General features: G+C 42.7%; 1 protein-coding gene across 6 annotated transcripts in view; it reads left to right on the plus strand.

Moving 5' to 3' along the window:
* Positions 1-18308, plus strand: part of LOC138480915 (acrosomal protein KIAA1210-like) — a 1033315-nt gene that overhangs the window by 830352 nt on the left and 184655 nt on the right. For all 6 annotated transcript variants that reach the window (XR_011274164.1, XM_069612715.1, XM_069612716.1 and 3 more), the window contains exons 8-9: positions 9772-9862; positions 12576-14192. Coding sequence is in view for 5 of the 6 variants with exons in the window: in XM_069612715.1 (XP_069468816.1) it covers positions 9772-9862; positions 12576-14192 (1708 nt within the window). In the remaining variant the exon portion in view is untranslated. The remainder of the gene's footprint in view (positions 1-9771; positions 9863-12575; positions 14193-18308) is intronic.

The raw sequence follows: 18308 nt of genomic DNA on the forward strand, positions 1-18308 counted from the left end.
AGACCGAGAGTCATCCATATACTAATAATACTTAAACCAAAAGGAGTGGATGATGTCAGTCACAAATGGGGTAACAAATTGAATAAGAGTAGAAACAGTGAGTAGCCTGTTGGAACACTGAAGGTAATGGAGGAGAAAGATTATAGGGAAAGGGGACAGCATGATGTTTTGTAATTGGTTTGTTAGGGAATAAGAGCAGGATTCAAGGAGGTCCATAAAGGCCAGAAAGAAGCTCATTGTTTTCTAAAACATTTTTTTATTGAATGGTGTCAAGTGCCCAAGTAGTTAAATGAGAGATCTGGGCATTGACACCCAGTGCTATCAAATAATTGTCCTGTATGAAGACACCAATTCCATGCCGATTCTGGATTGGGGTATCAACCCAATTTGTGGGTATTGTGAGATTGGCATCATGGTAGAAGACACAGACAACATTTTAAAGTTCTAACAGGATTTTATTAAATAAACTTTCAGGATGAAGTGTAAGGCCTAACTTGCCCTATGCTAAGGTGGGATTTCCCTAAGGAAAGTATGTGTCAGTAGGTTCAACCGAAAAGTGTGTCCGTGTCCAAACCTAAACATGCCCTTGCAACTAAGATAAAACAATGTGTAAGGATGTCAACCATAAAGAAAACAGTGTTCCAAAAGTAAAGTTCTGAGCTAGTTACAGCACGGCCTTACTCTTCAGCTTCTTTTCCCCAAATGTCAATATGTTCCTTACAATGTTCAATTTACCTTTGTTTGTACTTGAATTAATAAAGTTACACACTTTTGTAAAAGTTAGGGTGCACTTGCCTAAGTTCAATATAGTTCTCAGCAACACGTCACAGGGTTTCCTTCCCCAAATTCAATTTCAAAAGATGACACCTAAGATATGCCTTGAAGCTTTGTTGTTAAACAGTATTTCAACAATTCTTTACAGCTCAGAGCTCCCTTCCACAAGTCTGTTATGCACCAGTGGTTGTTTTCCTTTTCTCACAACAGTAAACTTCCTTGTTAGCATATAGGGGTTCTCTGGTTCTGGTGCAGTTGTAGACCACACAGTCATACCGCTACAGATCATGCAACCAGGAACCTGGCATTCAATTTCCACAGTTCTTGATTTAATGAATAGTAGTTTGCTGGTCTTGGCTCAGTTTTAGACCACATGGTCCACCCATTGCAGGTCTCACAACCAGGAACTTCCAGGTCTCCTTGAGTAGTTCAATATTCAGCAAACAAGTAGTTTGTTAAATGCAGCTCCACAACGTAACATATCAGTGGTTTCTCAACCTTGACTCCAACTTTGCACACTTTCATTCGCCTTAGCTTTCTATTTGCTTTAAGTTCATTTTTCCATATTTTAACAGGTTTGTTCTTTCGTTTCACTTCAGCTCAGCAGGTGCAGGTTTTGCTTATTTCATTCAGTTCAGTGTTCAGTATATGCAACTTAGCTGATTTAATTTCATTCAGTGTTCAATAAATGCAGCTTTGCTTGTTTCTTTCAATTCGGTATTCCATAAACGTAACTTTGCTTATTTCATTCTATTTGTTATTCAATAAACACAACTTTGCTTCTTTCATTCAGTTCGGTATTCAATAAAGATAACTTCGCTCATTTAAATGGATTGCTACTACATGTACAGGTCCTTTGGAGTTCCCAGGTGTTTCAGGTGTCCCAGACACTTACCCAGACTCTGCAGCTCCTCGTAATGGCTTCTTGCCCTTAGCGGGAAGCGGGTTCGCTGGGCGCATGGATCTGCCCACTGTGGTTCTTGTGCGCAGCTCTGCCTCCACTCCTTGGCATCGCCTGCTGCCTACTTTCCTTCCATGGCATCTTCGTCCTGCACCATCACACCAGCAGCACTCCCAGGATCTTGTTTGGCGTCTCGGCTTCTCTCGCACTGCTCCTTCTGCTGTGCCTTGATTGTGATATGGCATTTATAACACGCCTATACACAAGTGTTTCAAAGCACGACGAGGCAAGGGAGGGGGAACAGAGGGAAGACAGAGACAACGATCTTACTAGGCCAGGTGACATTGAGATTGCGCAAGTCCAGGGTAGGGGGAGGAGGCAGTGCAATACATAGGATCAACAGTAAAAAATAAATAGAATAAATAAAACAGTAGGTAAAAGTGCGCCCAGCTAGTGGTAAGTGCAGACATCAAGTGCCAAGAGCTGGGGGGGGCTGTAGAGATACAAAAACAGCCCCCAAGTGCAGGGGTCACCTGGGAGGCAGTGCAGGTGTGCAGCTGGCGATGGAGGGTACCTGGGCCCGAGATCAGAGGGTAGCCAGGTGACTAGTGCAGTTTCAGTCAGGAGTTCAGCAGGGGAGAGGAAGAGAAAAAGCAGAAGCAAAGAGAAAGGTCTTGAGGTGCTTCCGGAACCAGAGATGGCTCTCTTCAAGTTTCAGGGAGGCTGTTGCAGAGGGAGGCCCCAGAAAAGAAAGAGATCTACCAATTCGTTGCTTGGAGAAGCGACTGACCCTGAGGGAAGGAAGATATTTAGGAAGAGCGAGTTGGAGGTATTGAGGCCCCAGAAGGCCTTGTGGACAATGCAGAGCGTTTTGTATAAAAGTTGGCGCTGCAGGCAGAAGGCATGACAGGAGAAGAAGAGTGGAAGCTGTGTGGGAGGAGAAGCCGAGATGCCAGTATTCCAAAGGAAATCCTAGGAATCCTGCTGGACGGTGAATGCAGATCAGAGGTCCTGTAGAGGGGTTAGGTGAGCAGCAGGCACTGCAGGAGGGCAAGGGCGAGGCTCTGCATAACAGCCGGCAAGTGCAAGGTGAATGGTTATCTGTCAGGGACACTTCAACTACCTGGGGCACTCAAAGTAGAAAGTGAGCGTCAGAACAGTCAATGAAATGAAACGAAGCAAGCTATACTTATTAAATAAATGAAACAAGTGAAAGTAACTTACTGAATTGAATGAAACAAACCAAGTTGTTTATATTGAATACCGAACTGAATGAAATAAGTGAAGGCAACTTTATTTGAATACAATATTGAATGAAATGAGCAAAAGCTATCTTTTTTTTTTTGTAATTTTATTTTTCCTTTATTAATTCCACACACAACATATAACATTCCCGACATTTGCAGTCACATGTGTTTCACAATATGCATTACCTGAACAACTTCTATAATGTCTTCCCCCCCTACCCTCGCCCGAAAAGAAGAAAAAAAAAAATCAAGCATTACTCCTTGTACCTCCGGTAACAGTTGCTCAGGGCAAGTCCTCCACGAGGTTCTCAAGCAAGTCCTCGTCACTGGGGGCACTACTGGTGCACCCATGTAGCAAGGCTATCATTTGTCTCCATTCCATCAGTGGCCCTACTTCCTCTCCCTCTCCTTTGCTGGCTGCCTCATACCATGCCATTGTCTCTGCATCTGCCCTCTTAAGGAGGTCCTCCCACCACCTCTCCACTCTAGCTCTGTGAGCAGCTTTCCAGCTCATGGTGAGTCTCCTCTTGCCCAGGATGCATGCTAAGTCTTTGAGTTTGCATACATGTTTCAATTTATGCGACCTGGTAAATCCCCCTAGCATGCATGCCCAGATGGATTCTACGTCTAACATAATCCCCTTCTCGGATAGCTTGAGTTTCACCTCCCCCCAGCATTTCCCGACCTCCGGGCATGCCCAGAACATGTGGATCATCCCAGCTCTCTCTTCACCACACTTGGGTCATTTTTGTGTCTCTGCGTTTCCAAATTTCGCTATCATACGGGGGGGTCATATATGCTCTGAGTGACATAAAGTTGGATTTGTTGTAACCTGGAATTTCTAGACACCTTCCTATGATATTTTAGGGCCCTCTCCCATTGCCCGTCTTCCAAGGCTTCTCCTGCCGCCTCCACCTCCCAGTTCCGCCTTTGTTCAGTAAGCTCTTTCCCCACTTTCAGCATTGCTAATTCGTAAATCCTGAATATTTCGTGACCCCCCCCCTCTGAGATGTCATACATAGTTTCGATAGCTGTGATCGGGAACTCCGCCAGCTCTGGCTCAGACCATGTTTCTTTCACTTTTTTGACAATTCTGTTATATGTGATGTACTGTGCAGGCTGTACCCCGGGCTCCTCCACTATTGTTTGGAAATCCACAACCTCTCCCTCCTGCCAAATGTCCCCCAGGGTGGCTAGGCTCACAGGTTCCCAGTATTTTCGGATCATTCTTCTGAGTTGGACATCTGCTCCGCAGAGCGCCACCAGTGGCGCCTGCGGGGAGCACAGGGCCACGCCCCCCATGGACCGGCACGCTTTGTGCCAGCAAAAGCCATCTTTATTGAACACTGCCTTGAATGAAACCAGTAAACTGACCCCTATTTGAATACAGAATTGAAAGACCGAAGCAAAGGTATATTGAATTGAGTGAAAACAATACATATAGCAAACTGAACTATTTATCTGAATGCAATATGAAATGAAACATTGATGAACAATGAATTGAAAATCAAAAAGGAAAATAAAAAGGAAAGAAACAAATGTAGTAAAGTTGTGAAGCTGCACTTTAGGAAACTGCTTGTTGAGGTAAATACTGAACTTTGGAAGAAACTTCCTGGTTGCGTGACCTGTAATGGGTGGACTTTGTGGCCTTAAACTGTGCCAAGACCAGAGAGCTACAGCTTGTGAAACAAAGGATTGTGGAAAAGCGAATGCTAAGTTGCTTGTTTGCATGACCTGTATGGGGTGGACCGTGTGGTCTGAAAATGCACCTTGACCAGAGAGCCTTTCTATGTCAACAAGGAAGTTTACTGTGGTGAAAGCAGGAACACCAATATGGATAAACATCTGACTTGGGAAAGGGAATCGTGAGTCATGGAAGTCCAGTTAAAAGACAAAAGCCTCAAGGTATTTCCTTTGGATATTGACATTAAGCTTGGGAGGGGGTGGGGGAGCCCTAAGTTATCGTGTCCTGGAACTGTGTTGAACTTGGTGAAGGGCATCCTGATCTTTAACAAGGTATAAAACTGTATTTCATCTTATGTTCAAAGAAAGAAAAACTGAACTTTGTGGTGAACTTAGTGACATTTGGGAGAAGAAGCTGACGAGTAAGCCAGAGCTTGGAGTGGCTCCAAACTTTGTTTGGAACATTATTTGAGTTATGGTTGAGGTCCCTACACATTGTTTTGTATTAGTTCTGAGGGCAAGTATAGGGGTTGGACACAGACAGACTTTTAAGTTGGACATACTGACATAGTTTCCTTAGTTTATTTAGGTAGGGAAATCCCACCTTATTATAGGGCAAGTTAGGCCTTACTCCATCCTGACATTTTATTTTAATAAAACATTGTTCAACTTTGAATCTGTTGTCGGTGTCTCCTTCCATGATGCCAACCTCACAGTACTAGAATGGGGAAAGTATTTCTTGTTCATAACTCTGTGGTTTCTTCCTCGTCTCAGTACTGTTGGGTACGCGAAGAGGTGAATAAAGGGGAACTACCGTATAATGACCCAAAAAGGTCAGGGAGGGTTTAGGCTGGTTGTCAGGAGGATAAGGGGGATACTGTGTTTTGGCCCGAAGATACCTCTACAGTCTTTCTCCCCCTTTGTCTACCACATCTGGGATGATATCTCCTGCCCTTCTCGGAGACAATGGAACATGGTGAACAAAATCCCATAACCACTTCTGGGATAGAGGTTTCCTTCTGAAAGGAGAATGTGTAATACAGTCTCTTACATAAGGGTATCCCATCTCCAATCCTGAAGGAACCTCTATCCAGGTGATCCTCCCTTGCTTTTCCACCCCCATGGGGAATGATCCAAAAGTGATGGCCTTTCCCTGGTCACCTGCATAGAGGATCCAAGATGAGTAGATGTGTGAACACCCTTAGGGTTCTCACAGTATCCATGATAGAGTTGCTTTCAATCTAGAGTTCTTACAAGGCTGACCGTTCAAGGTGCTCAGCCTAGGCCGAGCTAAGGGATGGACCAGATGCGAGTTTTTCACAATGTGTGGAGGGTGCTGAGATATTACAGGTTGGAAAGGGTTGAACAAGTTTGCAGGTTCGGGCAAAAGTTTGACTCTCAGGACCTGCATTTGGTGGACATAGAGTGTAATTTGTGGATAGATGAGGAGGGGGAAGTGACTGAAAACATGTGAATTGGCAACAGAGCAATGATCTGGGTAATTTGAGGGCTTGAAGTAGGGAGCGGGGAGGCAGACTGTTTCTATGCATTCAGCCAGATGGCGTAGATCTTGGTTTTGATGAAGCTGCAAGTTCATCGCATAATCAACTTTCATACTGATGAAATCAGCACAAGGTTTAGAAAGTTCGGAGTATTATCTTCCTTCACATACACAAATAAAGGACATCCAATTCAACTTCAATACAAACTAGGCTCCCACACAAGAGGTATCATCCGATTGGAGGAAATCCAATCATCCTTTGGTTCTTACTCCAATCAACTACCTCTGGGTTACAATAGTGCAGACTGTGACGATTCAATAGGTGTTGCCGCTTCTCCCCAGGGTCAGAGCCCTTTCCCATGAGGCTAGGGAAGTGTGGCTGATACCCAATAGTCCCCCTACGGGTAGTTTAATGCAGGGAGGACCTCATGGGGAGGGACTACCCGTCTGGGGGTAAGGTTGACCACCTGGCGTACAGCCTGTTGAACAACGTCACACGCCAAAATTCCCTAGCCCCCCTCCCATTCAAACCACTTCCTTGAAAGTAGACCAATGTATTAATGTAGTAAATGGGATACTGCCAAAACAAAGTACTAGGACGAAGAAGAGCACATAAAGATTACTGACTGCTGTAATACTGGTACAAGGGGGCCCTGGGGAGATATTAAGATCAAGGTGTCAAAAGAAACAAATCGCCTGGACAGTCCGCCAGGGAGGGACTGGTCACAATGTATAAGAAGACAATGGTCTAAAAAAAACTGTCACGCCCAGCTGCAAGAAGCAACAGGTATTCAAACCATCCAGAGCGGGAGTTTCAAATCCTGTCAGCAGGCTTGAGGAATAGGAGAGCGGAGGATGCTGGCAAATCGCTGGAGCAAACCCAAGCTCAAAATGGGAAAGAGAACTGAGCAATACGGCAGAGCACAGAGCAGCTTTGCTGATGCAAAGGCAAACAATCAAAAGAGCTGGAGAGATGGATGCTAGTCCCAGTAAGCCCCAGTGATGTACCGAAGTCCCAATAAAGGTAACGGGGAAATATGAGCGACCCGGAGGGGATATGGGGTGGAAGAGAGGCAGGTTTGAGTGGCTCTCCCCTGGCACAGTAGAAACAACCAAACTATTGGGAAGAGTAGAGTGAGCATCCAAGCAGAACTTCCTTGTCTCCATGTCAGCAATAAGCCCACTGACCACCAGAGACTTGTTGGGGACCCTAGCAATATTGAATCAAGCATCTGTGGAGAACTTCCTCACAACAGTAGCAGTCATAAGTCCATGGACCCAACAGAAGCTGAAATGTCCAACAGAGGAAGGTTTCCTCACTACAGTGGCAGGCATAAGACCACTGACCCAAGTTGCAAGACAAAAGACCACAGAGAAGTGTTTCCTCACTGCATTGGTAGTCCGAAAGCCACTTACCAAAACTCCAACCACAAACATAAAAAACGCATCGGAGGAGTATCTCCTTCGCAGTAATAGTCGAACACCACTTACCAAATCTCAAGGGAACTGTTCATAGGGTATACTATCCCTTTACAAGAAGGCATTGGGAGAGAAGGCCGGAACAAGGAAGCCGTTGGGGGTCCAGTGAAGAAAGCTCGGCAGGAGCTACAAAAGTTACAGAGACAGCTTTCTGATAAGAGAACAGTCAGGAGAAGGGAGGCATGCTCCTGGTGGAAGAACTTTATTATTTAGAACTTCTTAGGTTTAAGTTTAGGGGTTAGAAGCAGGGTTTTGGACAGGGACGGATTATCATTTGATGGACATTCTGACAATTCATTATTTTCCTAGGTTGAAGCAGAGAAACCTCACATAGAGACTGGGATAATTAGATTTTCTGGTTTTAAAATAAGTCTATAACCCAAACATGCCATCTCCTTGTAGGTCTCCTTCCACACCCTTACAACACACAGACATGAATATAGGCAGCAGTAGTGCAATCAACACTTACACACGGTACATGAATGGCACTGTCGAAGACCTCGCCAGCGAACCACACACATGCACTACAGAATACTGCAGTAAAAACATATCTTGTGTGTTACAGGGCGGTATATTATGAAATTATACTACTACAATTCCTCCACTTTACTCTTTTGCTCTGTCACAATGGCGACAACTTAATGGATGCCTCTACTAATACATTCTTACCCTTTCCTCTACTGAGTTTTCCCTGTGAAACGAGCATTTTCTTGACCTGCTTATGTGATCCCAAAACACAATACTGTTCAGAATTGTTTAATTTAACATGCAATTTAAAAACAAGAAAGTCCTAACATTACAATACAATATTTATTACATTACAATATTTATATTGCGCACTATGGACCCTCAGGCATAAAGGCGCAGACATTTAAAACAGACAAGGTTACAAAAACATTTATCTCACAATGATAGGTGAACCGAAGGAGTTGATGGCAGAAGGAGATTGAAGCTAGAGTTATGCAAACAGATAAGTTTTAAGGTCTTTCTTGAAGGCCAACGGTGAGCTCTGGAATCTTAAAGGTTTCGATAGTTGATTCCAAAGTTTTGGAGCCACCAAATGCAATGCCCCCTTCTCAACTTTGGAGGTTCTGCATCTGGGATGAACCAGCAAGTTCTGTCCACAAGATCGCATCCCTCTGCTATTAACTTTGCCAATGATGGAGTCCTGCAAGTATGATGGCATAGTCCCTTGTCTACATTTAAATGCTATAGTGAGAATCCTGTATTTAACATGTGCTTCAATAGGAAGCAAGTGAAACAGCCTGGCCTCCGATACATGATCTCTATGTGAGAGGCCCAGCACTACTCTTACCGCCCTGTTTTGAATGGTCTGTAGCCTGTGCACATCACGTCTGCAGATACCGGCCAATAGACTACCACAGTAATCCATCATAGCGCCAATGATGGCTCTGGCAATTGTCTACTCGCTAGCCTGAGTAATAAGCGGCTTGCGATGATAAAGCAATTTAATGTAATAAGCAGAAGCAACATTATTGACGTGAGAACTCATGGTTAATGATTGGTCAAGAATCACCCCCAAAATCTTAGGTTTGGGGACTGGAGTAATGCGATCAGCCCCTAGCCTAAAGGAACCAAAGTTAAGATCCAACTTTTTAATGGCGACTGAACTGCCCACTATCATAAGTTCAGTTTTGATTTTGTTTATAGCCAGATTGTTGTTGAGCATCCAGTTCTCAATTATGTCAAAGATTCTATTCAACTCAAGTTCATCCTGAGCGTGACAGCCTGAGAGCGGAGCGACACAGTGCGTGTTGTCCGCGTAGTTCGAGAACATAATCCCCCCTGCCTCTCAATCAGAAAAGAAGAGCGTCATGAATATATTGTAGAGGTACAGGGTCATGCTGGCTCCCTGAGGTACCCCAAAACGGACTGGAATGGGTGAGGCCTCAGCTATTTCGAGCATGCTCTGCTAACTATTCTCTAAAAAGGATGCAATCCACAAGACCAGCAGAGGTGAAAAATGTGCCACCTCGGACAGTCTGGACATCAACATCGAATGATCGACCTAATCCTAACCAATAATTATAATTGCTGTTTAAGATTTGATAATGACTTGACATTTAAGAGTTAATTGCACATTTATTAATCATGAAAAGCAAGAATGTGAGTTATTGCGTGACTTGTTTTACAAATTGAAAGGTGGTTTCATTTAATCAATCTAGGAAGCTGAGACCACAAGAGAGAAACTTCCAAAGTTATCCGAAGAAATCAGCGGAGTGCGTGGAGTTGGCCAGAATAGCTTGTGTTTTGAAGGTAATCTTGAGTGGTCAAATGCATTTTTATGTGCGACAGATTATTTCTTCAATGCCCATGCTTTGCTTTACTGTCCTAATCTGGTTTAAATCATGCACAGTCATTCATTTAGCACCGCCTATCTTGATAAACTTGGTGCATTATTAATGTTACCACTTAAGATTGAATGCTAACAAACTCATTTGTGATATTAACATGTAAAGTTGTACGTGGCATGGTAGATAATCAAATAAATGTCTAATATAAAAGTGACTGGTATTTGTTTATATGCCAGAAGTAGAAATATGTAGATGAGTGTCAGGGAGGGCAAAGCTAAAACATGCTCTTTTGTTTGAAAACAGTTAGATGGTGTTATGATTTGTTCATTTATGCAGCTCATGTTTTGTTATTTTCAAAGATAGTTCCTTTACATGTTCGTATTAAGATCTGCATACAGTTCAGTATTGGCAAAAATATGTTCTGCCGAATGGTGCATACAAAGTTGAACTGCTGTAAACATGTGCACCTTCTCCGGCAATTCAACAATGCCTCTCTTGCAGGGCAATATTTAATTTGTTTATTGAATTTATGTGGTACTTTAAACAAAGCACTTCACAAAATGCCAAAATTAAACACAAGAAAATTGCATTAAACTATTGAGTATGGTGCTTCTCATTCAAGATGGCCTAAGTGGAAGAAAGTTTAGGAACTTTAAGTGGGGATGTAAAGAAGGGTGGGTTGCTCCATAGGGAATATCAAGACATCTCATTCCAAAGCATCAGGGCAATTGGAATAAAGCAAATGAATCGGAGCTAAGCGCTCACCCCTGATATCTGCATGTAGCCTGCTGTGGCAGGTTCGAATCCTGTCAGGGTCAACTCGGCCTTTCATCCTTCCGAGGTCGATATAATGAGTACCACCCTGTGCGATAATAATGTCTTCTGTTATTTGAGCGCTCTGAGACCTATGTGTGTGTAGCGCTATATAAGAAATTAATAATAATAATTATTATTATTATTAATCTGGATGAAGCACATGTGTGCAAGGGGAACATCCATCCTAAATCAGAAGGTAGTGTCAAAGTTGAGAGCAGTAGCATAGTGGGGAATTGGGGACAAATTGGGGTGGGCCAGGTCCACATACGTCGATCCAAGAATAACAGTTGAGAAATAATCTGGACCGGAGAAAAGAGAGAGAATGACAAACAGGGTTTCTTGCAAGTATAAGAGGGAACCTATTTGCTGAAGATTGTGTAGCTGATATCTACAATTCTTTGAGACTGTACTAATGTAGGTGGAAAAGGTGAGGGGAGTATTGGAGTTAACTTGAAGAAAGGCTGAGGGCAGTGGTTTAAAGGTGAGAAGTAGAGGAAGTAGGCGAATACTGTAAAAGCATGTTGGCAACCATGCGGGAAATGCTGCTGGAATGGAAAGAATTGAACTCATTTTAGAATTTAGGTGATTTGAGTCTGAATATATTGTTTGTAAATACTGTACCAGACCAGCTGATGAAGTGTGTCTTAATGAGTGAAAACGATGCTAAATAATGGCAAATAGTATTATATAATAGATGGAAAATAGAAATGGCAATGAAACTAAACACTGAGGAAAACAATATTGGAAGGGTAGTGGTGAGGATTATTGCCCCGTACAAGGGACAGAATACCTGGATTTGAGGCATAAGGTGTATATCCAGAGTGCTGAACACGATCTATAAAGAAAATAAACTATAGTAATAAACAGAGGGGTCATCCGTATGAAACCATGTCAGTCAGCCTAGTAGAAAACAAAGAGCAGGCCAGAGAGAGTTTTTTTTTGCTTGTTTTTGTTTAAATGAGCAGCAGATGTAGTGGTAATGGGTAAGAGAATAGACATTGAGGCTCTGCAGAGAAGAGTACAGTCTAGATAACACGACAGTTGGCTGTAGGTGACCTGTTGTAAACACTTGGAAGAGTAAGGTAGATTCGAAACAGGCCCGAGCTCAGCAGGTTAGGAAGTCTTGATTTAGTTTCTTTCAGAATTAGAGGCACTATATGGACATGACTAAATGAATCATTTCAGAGGCAGAAAAGTAAAAAGATTGAATAGTAAAGTAATAATAACCGCTACTACTGGAGTCGGAGTGGGATTTGACTGGCAAAGACAAAGCAGTAGTTCAGGTTCAGAAGTGACGACTAATGAGGTGAAAAATGTTGTGGACACAAGAGGGTGAATAGCATCTTCGAACATAGAGAGAATTGTTTATCCAAGGACAGATTATGAAACACTAAATAGCTGTGAGGGGACCAGAGTAGTCCTACGCTTTCAGAATGATTTCACCCTTAGTGCAATTTCATATAAATAATGTAGCCTTTTAGTTCGCCGACTCTTACAATATTTGCTCTTTTGGCACTGGTTTGCAATTAAAAATGTATGTTTGCAACCATATTCTAATAATAGTGATGCGGTATAGTCTCCTCTTCCTTGACACACAATTCTGATTAGTGATGTTTGCAAATGCAGTAAATTACTATCTTCCTTTTTTTCAATTGAAGGCAGATTGGTTTCAGTTGCTTGAGGTGTGAATGTTTTAATATAAATATTGGTCAGCTGCTATATCCATATTAACACGATGTTTATTTAGTAATGGTGTTTCATTCAATTGTGTAAATGATGGTGATTGTGGCTAATTAATGGTAAATAACGGAGGGGCTTTACAGATACGTTTGATAATGAGTATTTTGTTTTTTACACAGGAGCTGCAGCCAACGAAGAATTAACTGGTTTTGTTAGGACATCTGATACAGATAAAACCCGCTTAAATGAACCTCTTGAGCATGCAAACAGAAACAGTGTACCTTCAGATGCATGTGTTTCATTGCTAAATACATCCTTCCTAGAGGATGATCAATTTTTTCTGAATAACAAAAATGTGTCGACTCCAGAGGTTGTCAGCAATCAAGAGCCCGGGCAGAATGAAGACTGTGTAGATATGGATTTGATCAAGGAAGAAAAGGTAATTCACTGCCCTTCATGTGCCTCTCCCAGTGAATCTGAGATGGTTCCACGAGACCTGGTTCTCATTCGCACTGAACTCACTGACATCTCAGCAAAGTTAACAGATGTAGCCAAATGTCAGGATGATGCAGATTTATCATTGGCATCAATTAATGACTCCAGGGATCTGAAGGAATCCATAAATGTTACAACCTCAACAGTAGAACAAGACAATGTGCTGAATCCTGCAGCCCAAATAGAAAATGAACAGCAAGATAGGAATGTTCCTTCAGATGCAAACCTAGCCGTTCCACAAGGTAACGAGAACTCAATGGCTTCTGAGACGGCACTTTCAATAAACATTGCACAAGGTATGTTGCCCACTTCAAGTCCATCTGATGAAAAGGACGTTCTATGTTCTGAATCTGGCCAGAAGGCAGTTCCTGAAATCACATCAACAATGGAGGACCAGGAAATGTCAAATGAAAAAAGTAACTCAGAAAACAACGTAAAAATACTAGATGTGCCAGAACATCCAAGTTTAGATAGATCGGTTTTAATTCAAAAGTCTCCCAAAAAGCCAGACGACTTTATGGCTGAAAACTCCAATTTGCATATAAGAACAAAATCCCTTAATGAATCGGATAACGTTTTTGTGGAATACACCAATCAGCCATGGGCAAGTGATTGTGGTTCACGTCCTATTGTTGGAAATGATGCTGAGAAACATCAGATTGCTGTAACATCTGCAACGACGCCCAAAAAAATGAAAACCTCAAATGAAAGTCCACAAAGTCAGCAAAAAGCTACCAAAAAGCCAGTAAGGTTTACTATTGCTCCAGCCTGGCAAAGGTCGCTTTCTGGCGGATCAAGTACAAAGGAAGACCCTGGAGTTAGAAATACTGCAATCTCGACTATAAAATCAGAATTGTTTGAAGGAAGCTCAGAAGAGCATGCCTGCAGTGATAATGCAAAGCCCGCATCTACAGCAAGTTCATCTGAAGACACTGGTGTCGTTAAAAGAGCTCCCCAATCCTTTACAAAACCAAGTGAAAATGGGGCACAGAGCGCTGAGCTTCCATTCGGTGTTAGGCTGAAAATAGCCTCCTCGTTTTCAAAATGCAGTGATGAAAAAAGTAGTGATTTCCAGATACCTGACTCAACTGCAACACAGACTTCCCTTTTGAAGGATCTTCAAAAGGCAGATAGTACAGTGAAGGATCTTCAAAAGACAGAGACAACAGTAAAGGCAACACAGATCTCTACAGCTGTCAGAAAATCTTCTTTGAAACAGTCTGATCTCTGGGAAGAAAAAGACATTCCAAGTACAAAACTCGAAGAAGCACCAAAGAAGCAGCAAAGTAGCAAAAGCCAAGGTATTAATTACACTTAATATTCAATCTGCATCCATGCTGAGAATTTATCAAAATAAATGTATTCCTTTGTTTATGGGTATTCACGTTTAAATGGGATGAGAGAAGATCAGAAGAAGGGTAAATAAAGATCAGTGTTAGGAGGCAATGTCAAGTAGAGTAGGATTATCACCTCTGCATGCCTTCTTGCTACAATGGAAATGCATGTACATTAAGAAAGGATTATAAGTAGGTTGTGCAAGGTTTGTTGAGAAAAGGGACACAAAAGGAGTGACTGGTGCGCTGAGTCCACCATTGTGTGTGTCTCTGGGCCCTTCCAATGTGTAATTCAATCATCTCTGTTACTTAGTAAACAAAAGCCACAGATAATCCTGTGTTAACAAGAACATGGGTCTATCTGTAAGCAGATATCCGATTTATAAAATGTGTCCCCCTTTTAGCTCAGAGGTTTTTTACTAAAGCACTCCTGCAAACAGTCTTGGAGCTTTTCCAATCAGCGATTTGTAGTGCAGAAAAAGAGTCTACCTTCTTCCAGGAGCACATCTTTGTGAAGTCTATTTATTAATGGCCACGCATTATTCCTCGGTGTGGGGCTGTGTATGTCAGAGCATATTTTTGCTCCATTTCCCTAATTTTATTGGGAATCTGAAATGCTAACTGCACTTCCTGTGTCTGTCTTCTTTTCCTGGGATGCAAATTCTCAAGGGATCCATAAATCCTTCCCAGCGCTTGTATTTATAAACTGCTCACATTTGCTCTTTCGGAGAATGAGAATAAGTACAGGTTGTATTTGATGCACCAACTTTGATAAAATCACAGCAGATATATTGAGTCCCAGCCTAAACTGCTGTGCCGCCTACTGGATGGAAATGGGGCAAGGTGCAGGGGAATGAACTGGCTGTGGGCGAGTACAAATGCTGACGTTGGTGGCAGGGCATTGTCAGGCAAATCCACAAGATGGACGAGGTGTCTGAGGGGGACACTTGGAAGACAGCAGGTAAATCAGTGGGGAAAAGGATTGGAACCAAGGCAGGCATGGAGTACGAAAGCTAGCAGATGTGCAACTATGCAGGGTGCAGAGGAGGTAGACCAGGAATTCTTGAGGGACACCAATACAATGAAGGGTGTGGGAGGAGAGGGGTCCAAAGGAGTTCACTGCTTTCTTCCTTCTAAACCTTCCAGCCATCACCTCTTTGTTTCTGCTTTGTCACCCTGAGAGGGACGGGTATGCCGAGACGTGGGACCTGTGCCTGCTGGGCCTAGAGACCCAAGCTACTCCTCACTGATGAGGCCCAACAAGGCTGAAACATGTTTGGGGTTGCTTGTGGCCTCGTGCAGAAGGGATGTGACCTAGGAGTTCGGGCTGGACTGCCCCTTTTGGGGTGGGACCAAACCTGATTCGCATATGGTCTTTTCCCTTCTGTAATGTTTTGGCAGGTGAAGAACGATGGTCTGGAGGGTTGCCCAGAGCAATGCCAGTGTTTAAGTTTCAGCCTAAACCTTCCAGCCATCACCTCTTTGTTTTTGCTTCTTCCTTATAAGCGATGCCTGTGGTGGAATGGTGAATGACTGGGGTCAGCATGTTCAAATCTGGAGACTGTCTGCTGTAGACATAACCTCTTTAGCTTAAACCGAACACTGGGTTCAAGCAAATTTCCTGTGTATGCAAATCCTCCACTTAAACTTAAATTGTCTTTCAGTTTCTATTCAGTTTGTACTGTAGGAAGTATATGTAAGCAATATTGACTTTAGACACGTTTTGGAATTTAAACTAACACTCTTTTTGCATGCGTTACCCGTGAACGAACATGCGCATATGTCCTTCCTAATACTGCCCTGCACCCAAGTATCTACCTAAATAAGACCTATCAGGGGTCTGCAACCTTTGGTTCTCCAGAGGTTTTGGACTACAGCTCCCATCAGGTTTAGCCAGTATAGTAAATGGTGATGGATCATGGGAGTTGCAGTCCAAAACACCTGGCGAGCCGAATGTTGCAGACCCCTTTGGTATATGCATACTGAACAGGACTTGACACTCCCCCATGCAACATTGGCACTCATTTGTACTTGGCTACGCTCCACTTTCATGGATGTCATAGTGCCTGCCACAAACTACCACTGTACTGCCAAAGGCTCTGTCCACTCTTGCCCATTAATTAAATATATGACTCCTTTCTTCCCCCTCACCTCCGTAGCCCATGCTCTCACTCTCCAATCCCCTCTCCTGGGCAGTGTCCTCCCCAACAGTCCCTCCTATTGAAGGATTTCTTTCACCATAGCCATTAGGGCAGAGTACTCCTCCCATGCACAGAATCGTCATCCTTGCTTCCTCCAGTACATCAATTCTTCCTGTACAGACCCAGAATCAATAATTTCAACCACGGAAAGAGATGTAGCCCCCATAGCAGCCAGCTGGGTATTGGAATTTTTTCATTCTGTGTCTGGAACCGCCTGGAAGTACTCCCGATATTATTTACACATTACATGTTTTAATCACCTCCACAGTTTACTATCGCTTCACTGGATGGGTACTAAAAACTTCTTTTCTTGTAAAGTATATGGCTAAAAGGTTCAGGGCAAAGATGTAACCCCTGTATTTGATAAGAGCAGAGGCTCACATATTGTGGGTAGCTTTGTTATCAAAATGTCCTATGTAAGCACATCTTGAAACCAGTCACACAGTGCTTCAAGGATCACCCTTACCCTCAAAGGTATCAAATAAGAAAATGGAATGGCTGCAGCTTCATGGAGAAACATGCTTTAGTCAGAAGAAAATAAATAATAAAGGCATTTTCCATTTAATACAAAAAGCTTTAAAAACGAGACAAAGAATTATTGGAACCAAACTCTTGCTGCATAGCAAAACAATTCATATTTACACATTTGAACTGTATCCTCCCATTTCAAAGCCCCACATAATGCCTCTTTTCAACTGATGCCTTAATTATATCTAAATGGTGAACTCTTACCTGTAAAATTGTATTTCTCTAAGCAAAACACTAGCTGTAACTAAGAAACAAAATATTTTGCCGAATTGATCACCTCACAGATACACTGACCTTAAATGGTATGACTCTTCCCCTTACTTTTTTGTTTCTTGGATGAAATGGGTTTCGGTTGAAGCCATTTAGGGTCTCTACATTAATCTGGCCATGGAGCAAGTCTCTGGTTCCTGGTCCTACTTCCCACTTAACGGCCATGCCGCCTTCGTTTCACCAATCATCCTTAAATTAATACCACAATCCTATTTTCCGGATTATCAGCCAGAGGGAATTCTGTTACCTCTTAACTATAAAGTTGTTGGACCCTAAAGTACGGTCTGAAATCCTCTGTATCGCCACCTGCAAATAAAAAATGAATCGAAAAAATAGTAGCCACTTACACATTCGGAAAAGCATCACTTGCAGAGCGCATTCCATTCAGGATATAGACCCAAGTATGATCTTGAAAATGATGCTCTTCTTGCTGTGTTGGGTGTCCTCCTTCAGACAGTAGATGCAGATCTTTGAGTACTGCTGGTACTCCTTGGTATGCATACAGCCGTTGACACCTTGGAGTGATGGGTCATGCTTACTAGGTTAGTCATCACAGTAGCGTCTAAGCTACTCAAGTCTCATTCCAGTGATTTCTGCTCATTCATTTTGTAAACACGTGAGCATACAATTACAATCTGATCAGCACAATGAAAAGGACACACACCCATTCATCTGAGTCAGAGTTAAGGCTGGGTTCATTTACATGTTGTGCTGCAGATATATATTTTTTTAACACATTTATTTGCATTTTCATAATAACCAACAGCAAACCTAAAGAGTTCAACATTTCCCTCCCCCCTTGTTCTTATTCTTAGTTTAATCCAGCAATGCCTCCTCCCCTCCCATCGCCATCTCACAATAATCAGCATTTCCAGTCCTCTTACCCACTCAGGGAACAATATCAGCGCTGCCACATCCCCCCTTACCCCGCCATACCTTCCACTCCATACTCTCCCTTTAGCGAACGTTTCACAGATATTTATTATTGTATATTTTTGGTGTTCGAAAATCCAGTCATTACTGGCCAGCATCCAAGAAATACTATTGTTTAGGGAGTCCCGCATAGGCACTTTTAAAGATTTAA

The sequence above is a fragment of the Ambystoma mexicanum genome, chromosome 5p (assembly GCF_040938575.1).
Source record: "Ambystoma mexicanum isolate Mex_15411 chromosome 5p, UKY_AmexF1_1, whole genome shotgun sequence".
In the NCBI taxonomy this organism is placed as follows: domain Eukaryota; kingdom Metazoa; phylum Chordata; class Amphibia; order Caudata; family Ambystomatidae; genus Ambystoma; species Ambystoma mexicanum.